Genomic DNA, 12,427 nt, shown 5'->3' with positions numbered 1-12,427 from the left:
TTCAGTGAAAAAAAGGGGAACATTTAGGGAAACCTTCCAACAACTCATCTTTAAGGGGAAAGAAAATGTGGAAAAAATATATGCAATACTGATACCATTATTTGTATATGACACCCCATCCCCTACTTCAAGATTTTCTAACCATTCCACCAACAAAATGGGGGTGACCCTATTAGTCAGTAGCGTATATGAAGACAGAGGGCCCCAAGTTGAGGAGGCACCATGTCCATGAGGGATGCTGAACCCCTGTGAACATAAAAACCAAAGCAGAAGAACTGGGGGAAGCAGAAGATTAACCTTTTCATACCATTGCTTTAAGAGGAATTACATGGTAGGAGGAAGTTTATAATGAGAATCCTTTTAAAAGCTTAAAACAGAGTTAATAATGAACGATAGCCCTGTAGCATCGAAGAGCATTTCAAATCCAAACAGAAATTTGTGACTATTCCTTGGGGGGGAAAACGTAAGAGGTACTTTAAACACAAACACAGGCCTTTCAAAAACAAAACTGACTTTGAAAGGAATGTTGCTGAGTAGCTGAAGTCCAAAATGGGAGATAATCTTCAACTACCAGACATTTTAGGGAATGGAGAAAAGTGCCCCAAAAAGAGCATTTTACTCCAACTTATTTTAGCAATTCACATTTTTATTGCTCGTATGTATGTTTCTACAAACTCACCTGCACTACAGGTGGACGCTGTAACGTTGTTGTAGGCTGGACAGTTGTCTGAGCCTGAGACACCTGCTTGATTATAGTAGTTGGTGTCACCTGCCGTGCAATTATAGGTGTTCCAGGAGCCTGCGAAAGAATCCGAACTATGGTTTGAACATAAGCATTGCAATACAAGATCCGAGGAATGGTTCATCTTATCCAGTAACCTACCTTGGGCAGCAGCACAGACAAGACACGGTAGCAGAAGGTGTGAAATTCTCCATAGTGAATTATTATATAACTTCCTGCCTAGAGGATTTTTTTTTTTTTACCGTATTTAAATGTAACCGTGGTCGGTCTCATATACAGCAATATCTAACGCTTTCAAAAAAAAAAACAAAAAAACAACCCACCATACTAAACTCTCAGCCTCGATGATTTATTATGGCAACGAGCTTCATTGTCTAAAAGTATTTCTCTTAATTAGTTTAAATTTACTTCCAGTCAACTGAAATGAGTATCAGTATCAATGAAGATCAGGCTAAGTATAACAGATATGGGTTGCACTGTATGGTGAATCTTGTACATCACTGCCTTTACCTACTAATGCCAAAAACAGCATTAAAAATCCCCTCCCTTCTCTAGTGACTAAATTCACAGACAAATCTGGTGCTCAGCTATGTGACTTTCTCCTCACCAACAACTATTTCCGATAATTTATACCTCCAAGTTACCAGCATTGCATAGCCCCATAATATGCCAACATTGTTATGGCTGACCTAGAGCAACATTTCCTCAGCTCCTGTCCTCTAGCATCCTTCCTCTACTTCCACTAAATTGAGGACATCTTAATCATATGGACACATGATAAAAAGAGACTCTTGAATAAGTCCACAGAAATTTCAACAACTTTCCACCCCACTAATCTCAGCTTGGACCATTCAGCAAAAGAGATAGATGTCCTGGATACTACAACAAAAGGTCACACTAGTACTACTCTGCACCAGAAACCCACTGACTGCTACTCTTACCATCATGCCTCCAGCTTCCATTCAAGACATCATGCAATCCACTGTCTACAACCAGTCCCGAGGAGACAACTGTATCTGCTCCACTCCCACTGACAGAGACAAAAACCTGCAAGATCTTTATCAAGCATTCTTAAATACCCACCTGGCAAAGTAAAGAAACAAATGAACAGAGCCAGACAAATATTCACAAATCACCTATTTCACAAAAAGGGCTAAGAAAGAAAATATCAGAACATGACTTGTCATCACATATAACCCCCAGTTTAAGCACCTGCAATGCATCATGGACAATCTACAACCTATACTGAAAGTCCTTCCCTATAAGACAGCTGCCCAACCTCAAGTAAATACTCACCAGCAGCCATACACTAAAGGCACACAAACACCAACCCAGAAACCTACCCCTGCAACAAACCCTGTTGCCAACTCTGTCCAAAAGCGACACCAACACAGGACCTAACCACATCAACTGTACTATCAGGGGCCCATATACATGCACATCCACTGATGTGATTTATGCCATCATGTGTCAACAATGACCCTCTGCCATGTACACTGGACAAACCAGGCAGCATCTGTGCCAAAGGGTGAATGAACATGAATGAGACATCGGGAACTGGAATACACATAAACCCACAGGGCAAGGGTCAATACCCCCTGGGACACAAGGAGGGAGCTCAGCCCTGCCCTTCTTCCCCCATGTAGCTGGGAGCTCACACAAAGCCATGCCTCCTGCGGATTAACAAAAGACCAGCTAACGCTACCAACCACCACCTAAACAGTAAAGCTCTGCATCTTAATTTATTAATGAAGCTGTTGCAAATTGGACTATTAGTGACCTTAAAACATATCATCAACACTCAGACCATACACAGTGGTCAAAAGGTCAAATTTCGGTACTCCACCTTTGAAAGACTGATGACCCTGCTATAGGGGAACACTTTAGCCTCCATGGACATTCAAAAAAGGCTATTTTTAAAATACTTTCTTGTACAAAAGGATTTTGCTAGAGATTACAGAGGAAGACAACAGAATTGGAATTAATTCGCAAATTTTACACATTTAAATTAGGCTTTAATAGAGATCTCACATATCTTATGCATTACAAGGGCAAATTTCCCCACTTTTGAAGTTCTCAAGAATGGGACACATCCTACTTAACTTAATTTGCTTCATCTGCTGGTCCTACTAGTGACAGATAATCCTACCCTCCTTCCCCCCTCCCCTCCTTCCTTGCCCCCTGCCCCACTATATAAAGCCTGGATTCAAAGCATCCACTCCAATCATCTGAAGAAAGAGGTCTTAACCATGAAAGCTCATAGCCAATTACTCTTTAAGATGCTGCAGGACAAGGTTCACAGGTAAATATTTAAAAAAAATAATTCTCCTGATGATATATATTAAAAAACTCACCGGCACTGTTGAGATTTGTACTGGTGGTGCACTGGTAGGTGTTGCAGGACGAGGAGTCATGGTATTTTGGGTCTGAGACTGGGCATGTGCCTGTGCCTGCATTTGTGCCAAAGCTTGTTGAGGGATCATCAGTAACTGTCCATTTTCACTACGCACAAGGACCATGCCTATGAAAAAGAAAGATCAAGAAATATTCCACGCATGCAAATGGCTCAAAACAAAAAGGTAGCCATAACAAGTTTCTTAAAAAGCCCAACAAATTTGAAATTAGCAGGTACACTGGAATGTATTTCCAATGACTAGTAGCCTGGATTCTCAGAAAACTGGTTTATAAAATCTTATATATAGAGAGAGTGAATGCCCGAACACACACATCATAAGCCCTTGACTAAAACTACAAACGCTTCTGTAACTATCAAGTTATGTACAATACTATATAATATAGAATAGCATCAACATGCCACATGAGTAAGACGTTAAAACTAGTAATCATTAAAACATTTTATTCTTTTCTGACTTTGTTATGCACTCTATGAAATGCTTCACCTGAAAGAAAATCCTGACATTAAAAAAGATTCCCATTAGCCTTGCTAAAAAAAGTTATCAGAAACAGCAACATGTTTCTCTAACTTTTAAATTAATGTTCCATAACAAATTTAGCAATGAATGTGGTTATAATATAAAAATTTCTCTCAGGTGTTTCTGTAACAGATGGTACTTCACTGCATTACACCCCAAAAGATAAATAAAATAGAGAGAGCAATGAGGCAGTCATTCCCTGTTCAGTCACATATCCAAATATTTAACCCAACTGGATAGCTGTGGAGAACCAGACTACAAGGGTTAGATTTTCAAGATGGCAGCAGCTATGTTTGTCTTTGTAAGCAGGGCCTGGTATATCTAATCAAAGCATTTCCCAAGTGTGTATTAAATGGTGTGTGCCACAGTCAATCCAATGAGAAGTGTAGGTCCTCAGCACTTCTGAAGAAGCCCAAGGAGTCTAAGTTTCACAACACCCCACAGTTCACATTTCTAAAGTTTTGGATTCAGTAAAAAACTGCACCTACAACTATTTGCATACACAAAAAAACAGAAGTCCACACCACAACCATAGGTTGACATAAGGCATCTTATGTAAACATAATTAAGTATCTACACTAAAATGCAGCTCCCCACCAATAAGTTGCCTACTACACCAACGTAACTCCACCACTGTGAAAGGTGTAGTGGTTAGATTGATGTGGTTAGGTCAACACAGTGTCATGCCACATTGCTTGCATCACATGTTGCTGCATTCTAGACTGTTCCAGCTGTCAGTGCCCCACAGTGGCAAGGCTCTAGCTGCCAGAACCTCCTGTTGACAATGAAATCATTGCAAGTGCTCATGTAAGGACACGCAGCACTGACAGAGTATAGTGCAGACATGCAAAACTAATTTAATTACAGTAAACACCCGACTTACAAGATTTCGACTTGCACATTTCTTGCAATAACAAGTCGAAATCATGACTTGCAGGGTGCTGAGAACCAGGTGGCAGCCTGGCTCCTGGCTCCCCTCCGCTTGTGGGAGCCGGAAAACTGACCAGTGCTATTGCACTGGTCAGTTTCCCAGCTCCAGGAGTGGCAGAGAGCTGCAAACCAGGTGGTAGCCTGGCTCCCAGTTCCCCTTCACTTGAAACTGACCAGCACAGTAGCTCTGGTCAGTTTCCTGGCTCCTGTAAGTGGAGAGGAGCAGAGAGCCAGGCAGCAAGAACTGGGGGACAGAAGGCAGCAGGGCCCCTCCTCCACCCCATCCCAACTTGCACAAAGTTTGACTTTGGAGTGGTTACACAGGAACACAACCTACATGTAAGTCAGAGGTCTACTGTACTGTAAAAATGAGGAGACCCCTGGCACCTTAAAGACTAACAGATTTGGGCCTAGATTTTTGTGAGCAAAAAATCACTTCAGCAGATTCATGGAGATGAAGTGGGCTTTTGCCCATGAAGGCTTGTCCCTAAATAAATCTCATAGGCTATGTCTACACTAGGAAATAAAGTCAAATTTATTAAAGTTGACTTTATATCACTAGATATTATTAATTTGATGGTAAGTGTCCACACATTTAGAGAGTCGACATAGTGTGTTCCCATTACCTTTGCTATGTTTGACTGTGTCAGTAGTGCATTGTGGGTATCTATCCCACAGTTCTTGCAACTCCATTTCATTCTGGGTTTCTGTACCAGTGTGTTATGGGGAAAAAAAATGTGGCACAATCGGTTGTGGGTGTCCGATGTCATCAGCCCAGAGTACATTGCCCTCACTCCCTGCTCCCATTGAAAAACTACCAAATACATTTTCGTGCCACTCTTCTACAGCCTGCCCCTGGCACATGCTGTTACAAGGATAGTGGGTCAGTTCTGAGAAATGTAAATTGCAAAAATAAAAGTCTGAAAAGCTTCAATTTGGAGCATTGAAAAGTTGTTTTTGGTACAGGTGAAATGGTTATTTTGGTAGTGTTATTTTGATTCATTTCCCTTTGACCCAGCAGCCGCGTAGTGTGGAGGGCAGCCAGAGAGCTCAGCAGCTGCATGGCATGGAGGGCAGTGGTGTGGTGCAGAGGGCAGCTGGAAAGCCTGGGTTGATTCCTTCTTTCTGCTCAACTAGGCTACGTCTACACGTGCAGCCAACATCGAAATAGGCTATTTCGATGAATAATGTCTACACGTCCTCCAGGGCCAGCAACGTCGATGTTCAACTTCGACGTTGCTCAGCCCAACATCGAAATAGGCGCTGCGAGGGAACGTCTACACGTCAAAGTAGCACACATCGAAATAGGGATGCCAGGCACAGCTGCAGACAGGGTCACAGGGCGGACTCAACAGCAAGCCGCTCCCTTAAAGGGCCCCTCCCAGACACAGTTGCACTAAACAACACAAGATCCACAGAGCCGACAACTGGTTGCAGACCCTGTGCATGCAGCATGGATCCCCAGCTGCGGCAGCAGCAGCCAGAAGCCCTGGGCTAAGGGCTGCTGCCCACGGTGACCATAGAGCCCCGCAGGGGCTGGAGAGAGAGCATCTCTCAACCCCCCAGCTGATGGCCGCCATGGCAGACCCAGCAATTTCGACGTTGCGGGACGCGGATCGTCTCGACGTAGGGCGCTATTCCTATCTCCTCATGAGGTTAGCGACTTCGACGTCTCGCCGCCTAACGTCGAAGTTGGTGCCGCTACTTCGAAGTAGCGTGCACATGTAGACGCAGCTCTAGAGAGCAGCAGAAGTGAAAGTGATGGTCGGAATGGACACATTGGAGGCACTGTGGGATACGTCTGGAGGCCAATCAAATTGAATTGAATAACACTGTGTCTACGCTAACATTGAGCTGACCTTGTCAATTTGAATTTGGCGTCATTCCTCGTGAAAAAGATGAGTAGAAAGGTCAACCTTGAGACCCCTTAAAATCTACCTAATGATATTTGTAGGGAAGACAGTTATATTATAAAATCAACCTAACGCTGTTAAAAATCAACTTTATGCTCTAGTGTAGTCATAGCCTTAATCTTTAAGGTGCCATTAGAATCCCCGTCATTTTTGCATATACAGACTAACAAACCTACCCCTTTAATCACTGCAGGGGCTGTACACAGATATAGCTTACACTGACAATTTTGTAGTATAGATTCAGTCCTACTTATCATTCAGCAAATAAATAAGAGCATTGTAGATCTCCAACTACAATTGAAGATCTGTTGTAAGGCACTTCCAGAAAATGAGATTCTGAAATTTTCACATTCTAGGCTGCTTTTCTGAACAATTCAACACATTTGTATGTGGACAAAGACTTCGCTCCATTTTCTTGGCATGTTTCCAAACTAGTGCCATCAAACTACACGTTTAATTTTCTCCACAACAGGACAACAAAGATAAAAAGATTACACTGAATTTAAACGGGTCCTCCTCCTATATATCCAACTGAAAAAAAACAAACAAACAAAACAAACAAACACTGATCTCCAAGACTTATGAAGTTCTCTCCCTTTATAGAAACAAATGAACACAAAGAGCATTTAAGATAGTTTACATCAACAAGAGCCCAATTTAAAGAACATCCCTCAGTTTCCGGTTATGACTTCTGCACACAATGAGTTATATCACAAAGCATGAATATTTTTGTTTATTTTTCTGAGGAAAAATTGCTTGTCTTCCCTCCCTCCCCCTGCCACAATTATAATCTTCTAAATCATTGAATGAACTGGATTCTGTTTCTAAATCCAATTTCAAAGGCAAACATTAAAAACATCTAGAAACCTTTCACTCGCGCAATAACTTATGTTTTATCCTTATACGTGTGGAGTTTAAAGTCGTGCTAAAACAACTGCTTAAGTTTCATGGAAGTAATACCTTATAAAGCAACATTCAGTACAGAAAATTCTGAATACTCAACCAAGTTAAAGTCTGTATTGGTTTTCAACTGGTGTCAGAACCTCCACTGAACTTTTCCTCTCTATCACCCCTTACATACTACACTGATAGCTGCAAAAATGGATAATTCAGAATGCTTTTGAATGAGTAGAAAATGATACAATACAAACTATATAATTATTTTGTGTCACCACAAACTGAACTTGACTTTCAATTCCAGCGTGCAAATGTGGTATATTGGGCAACAAGTCCATTTCTCCCATTGCTTTGGCACATCTTGCACTAATCAGATCTGGAAAGAAACACTGAATCAATACAGTTTTAATAAGATTAGAACTGAAAATAATCAGACTCTTACTGTACTCTATAAACACACCAAATGACATGTTCATGACAAACGCACAGTGCCTCGGGACAAAATGATGATATTTCATTTGTTACCAACTGAAAAGGCCAGATGAAACTATAAAACCCTTCAATGGCAAAGGTCTTACCTGGCAGGTGCATATGTTGGACTTGGTTCTTGAATTCACAACTTTTTAACTCTCTAGTCTTTTTGCCTCATTCAGAAAATATAAACCTTGAAAGCTACACTTCATCCCATCCTTCCCCCAAAAAATATTGGCAGTGCCACACTAGTGCACAGACAGGTTATGAACAGACTGAGATGGGTAGCTGGGGATGGTGCCCTCATATGAGGGACTCTCTAGACAGTACAAAACCAACACAACTGAGTCAACTGCCACTTTTTCCAGGCCCCACCAAAGTATAGGGGGCCATGCTCATTGCCTGGTCGGACTGGGCTGTACTTATATGGTCCTTGGTTGGTTGAACTGTACATAAAAGTTGACTGTAATAGTGTCCTAAGACAGAAGAACCCTTCTCTGTTTCATATTCCCAAGACAAGAGGTGGCTGAAAGAAGGCAAGGAGAGACAAAGCCACAAAACGGAGCTGTGGTCCACCTGAGAAATCAAGCCCATTGATACAAATTCACTGTTCTGAGAGCTAGCAACAACTAGAATTGGAACATGCATATGGTTTATCTAGAATGACAGTACTAACTGCCTGAAACTGACAGTTGTGAGGCGTACTCCAAACAGAATAGAATGCATACCAAGAAAGCTTGACATCTGGCATCATGGAGGGTTTTCCATAAGCTGGCTCCATAGAGCAAACCTAATTAGACAACGAAGACTTTTGCTAGTCTAGACAGAGCCTCTGCTAGTCTAAAGTGTCTAAATGAAGGACATGTCTGTCCTAGATCACTGCAGCTGAGCTGCTGCAGTGCAAAATTGTATGTACTTCCCATCAACATCAATGGAAGGCTCCCCCCAACCCCATCAATGTAGTAATTCCATGGCTCAGACAGCAGGTAACTATGTCAACAAAAGAATACTATTTGCATTTGAGGTTAAGTCAACCTTGCCACAGCACCCAGGGCACATTTTACATGCCCTTACTGACATAGATCCAATTTTTAAGTGTAGACCAGATCTAAGAAAGTAACTTTCTAAGTATGACCCTACAAAAGTCAGCCTATTTTGGTCAATATCACAGTCACAGGATTTTTAAAAATAAATTAAAATTTAATTATTTCAGCTTTTTAAATCTGAAATTTCACAGTGTTGTAACTGCATGGATCGTGACCAAAAAAGGAGTTGAGCTTGGGGGGAGGGTTTCGCATAGCAGTACTGGTACCCTTATTTCTACACTGCTGCTAGCTGTAGCACTGCCTCCAGAAGTAAGCAGTTGGGCTATGTCTAGATTGCCAAGAACTGTTGGCAAAAGATAAATAGATTGTGCAATGTACTTGTGTATCTTTTGGTGACAGCTCTGCTGGCAGAAGCTTTTCCGACATTTGGATGATCCACGCAGGGCTAGAAAAACCCTCTGTCGAAACATCCCTTCTTCCTCGTGGAATGAGGTATACAGTGATGTTGACAGTACATTTCTCACCAGCAGATCTCGTCTGAAAGATATGCAGTCTGGACACTCACTCTGAACAAAACCTCTGTCAACAGAAGCCTGCAGTCTAGACTTAAGTTGGAGAGGAGCAGCTGCTGGCCAGGAGCCCAGTTCCAAAGGCAGAGCCATCACTGGCTGTAATGCAGAAGTAAGGATGGAATAGTATGGTATTGCTACCATTACTTCTGCACTGCTACTTGCAGACCTGGGCCCTCATTCAGTAGCTGCCACTGACTGGTGGCCTAGTTTTAAAGGCAGCAATGCAGAAGTAAGGATGGAAATACCACAAGCTCTCCAAAATAACCTTGTGACCCTCCTGCAACATCCTGTGGGTTAAAAACTCCAATGTGATAAATACTGGTCTCTCCCCCTGAAATCTGTACCATATAAAGAAAAACACACACACACACACACACACACACACACACACACACACACAAAAAAGACCCAATGTCATAGGGGAAGGTCAGAGTTCATGGTTTCTGAATTGTTTTTTACAGATGTGAATTTGGTAGGGCCCTATTTATAAGTAGTCACCACATAGGGCTAACAGCTATATGCATGTGAGAGCAAAGCAGAAGTGGAGAAAAACAGCATTCTTAATTATACAAGGAGTATTAAAGTCATCATCAAACTATAACAATTAGAAACTGAGATGAACAGATCCCTACATGAATAAATTAACAGAAACAGCCGGAGGAAAGTAAAAAATATTTTTGGGAGCGAAGGGGTAGGGAGTGAGTTGAGAAATGGCAGATACTGAAGAATGACTGCATTAACTTGAGCCAGTAATGGAGTGTTGTCCAATTTTCACTTGCAAAATCAAGGCGTTTCACCATGTTCTCCTCTGCAGCATGACCTGACAGCACTGCAGAGAACTGCGCATGGATGAAATTTGATGTACTGAGTAAGATGGACAAAGTTACTAGAGAGCTTCCCAGAGAAATAGGGGCAGGGCAGTAGGGGCCTGCCACTGTAGATATCTAGGTTGTCCCACAGAACTATTATTTCTTTGTCTGAGGGCCGATCAGCTTAAGCTGGTGGCCATGCACTCAACTGTGCACACAGTCAGTGTGCCCTTTGGAGTTGCTGTTGGAATAGTTTACCCACTTTCAGTGTTGATCATGGACACAACCACAAAACCTGCCCTAGGTGTATATGTAAAAACTGTCCTGGTATTAGAAGTAAACCAAACTAGTAAGAGGAAGATTAAAATGAAAGTCTGCCTGATTAGGAAGAAGACTAAGAGAGGTTCAGAGGAACCTGCCTCCATGCTTGAAAGCAGAGAAGACTGAAGACATGACCGCAGTTCAGTAGATACAGCGCCAAAGAGCACTGTAAAACAGGGTCCAAAGCTAGCCTTCTGAAGCAGGCTAATGAGGTGCTAATGTGCATATTTGGCCCCTCATTAGCATAACAACAGCTGCGTGAATTTCAAAGAGCAGATTGACAGTGAACCACTCAACTTTGACATTCCCTTACTCCCTCAAAACTAGCTCAGAGTAAAGGAATGTCAAAGTGGGGCGCTTATTTTGAAGTTGCCCCATCTTCACTGTCAATATGCAATTCAAAGTCCGCACTTTGAAATTCACATGGCTGCCATTATGCTAATGAGGCACTGAATGTGCATGTTAGTGCCTCATCAGCCTACTTCAAAGTGCCTCATTACCATGCCACCTCCATTGCGAGAGTGCGAGTGTAGTAGCAGCCCAAGCCTGATAAAGCAGTGGACTTCCATTTTAAAAAAGAGAAGTCCCTCCCGTTAAGGAATTTGAGGCTCTTCAAGAAGGGAGGACTGAGTCTATGGTTTATAAGGTGCTTGAGAATCTTTTCAACAAGAGCCACTAAACCATTTGTAATAGTATTTATGCTAGTCAGGTGGGCTCGATCCAAGTTTGAAGCCCATAACACTTAGGAGCAATGACAAGAACTTACTAATAGTCTTATAAATTACAGCCCTTATTAATATTACTGAAACAATCATAAAGACCCCTTGCTAGCTGTAACTTATTTTGTGCGTTAGCTCAAGACAAATTAAGAGGTTCTTAAGGCACAACAGAAAAATGAAGGAAAGGGTAGGTCCCCACTTTTAGGGGGGAAAGAGCTAATAACTGATGACATTAAGAAAGCTGAAGAGTTTGACTATTTTGCTTCATTCTTCACTAAAAAGGGTAATGGGGACCGTATACTCAATTAACAATAAGAGACAAGGAATGCAAGCCATAACAGGGAAAGAACAGATTAAACACTATTTAGATAAGAATAGGAAGTAACTAGAGCCTGATGAAATTTGTGCTAGAATACTTAAGCCGTGTCTACACGTGCACACTACTTCGAAGTAGCGGCACTAACTTCGAAATAGCGTCCGTCACAGCTACACGTGTCGGGTGCTATTTCGAAGTTAACATCGACGTTAGGCGGCGAGACGTCGAAGCCGCTAACCCCATGAGGGGATGGGAATAGCACCCTACTTCGACGTTCAACGTCGAAGTAGGGACCGTGTAGTCACTGCGCGTCCCGCAACATCGAAATTGCAGGGTCCGCCATGGCGGCCATCAGCTGAGGGGTTGAGAGATGCTCTCTCTCCAGCCCCTGCGGGGCTCTATGGCCATCGTGTGCAGCAGCCCTTAGCCCAGGGCTTCTGGCTGCTGCTGCCGCAGCTGGGGATCCATGCTGCATGCACAGGGTCTGCAACCAGTTGTCGGCTCTGTGGATCTTGTGTTGTTTAGTGCAACTGTGTCTGGGAGGGGCCCTTTAAGGGAGCGGCTTGCTGTTGAGTCCGCCCTGTGACCCTGTCTGCAGCTGTGCCTGGCACCCTTATTTCGATGTGTGCTACTTTGGCGTGCAGATGTTCCCTCGCAGCGCCTCTTTCGATGTGGTGCTGCGCAACGTCGATGTTGAACGTGGACGTTGCCAGCCCTGGAGGACGTGTAGACGTTATTCATCGAAATAGCCTATTTCG

The 12,427-nt window shown here is 42.7% G+C and overlaps 1 protein-coding gene across 1 annotated transcript in view; it reads right to left on the bottom strand.

Moving 5' to 3' along the window:
* The window catches only part of TAF4 (TATA-box binding protein associated factor 4), a 74,543-nt gene that overhangs the window by 37,667 nt on the left and 24,449 nt on the right, over positions 1–12,427 (bottom strand). Inside the window, exons 3-4 of the mRNA XM_075011587.1 lie at positions 3,097–3,263; positions 680–799 (exon numbers count right to left, since the gene is read on the bottom strand). Coding sequence (XP_074867688.1) covers positions 680–799; positions 3,097–3,263 — 287 coding nt within the window. The remainder of the gene's footprint in view (positions 1–679; positions 800–3,096; positions 3,264–12,427) is intronic.

This window comes from Carettochelys insculpta, chromosome 17 (genome assembly GCF_033958435.1).
Source record: "Carettochelys insculpta isolate YL-2023 chromosome 17, ASM3395843v1, whole genome shotgun sequence".
In the NCBI taxonomy this organism is placed as follows: domain Eukaryota; kingdom Metazoa; phylum Chordata; order Testudines; family Carettochelyidae; genus Carettochelys; species Carettochelys insculpta.
Note: the sequence above shows the minus strand (reverse complement) of the source record. Positions and strands in the feature narration are given on the sequence as shown.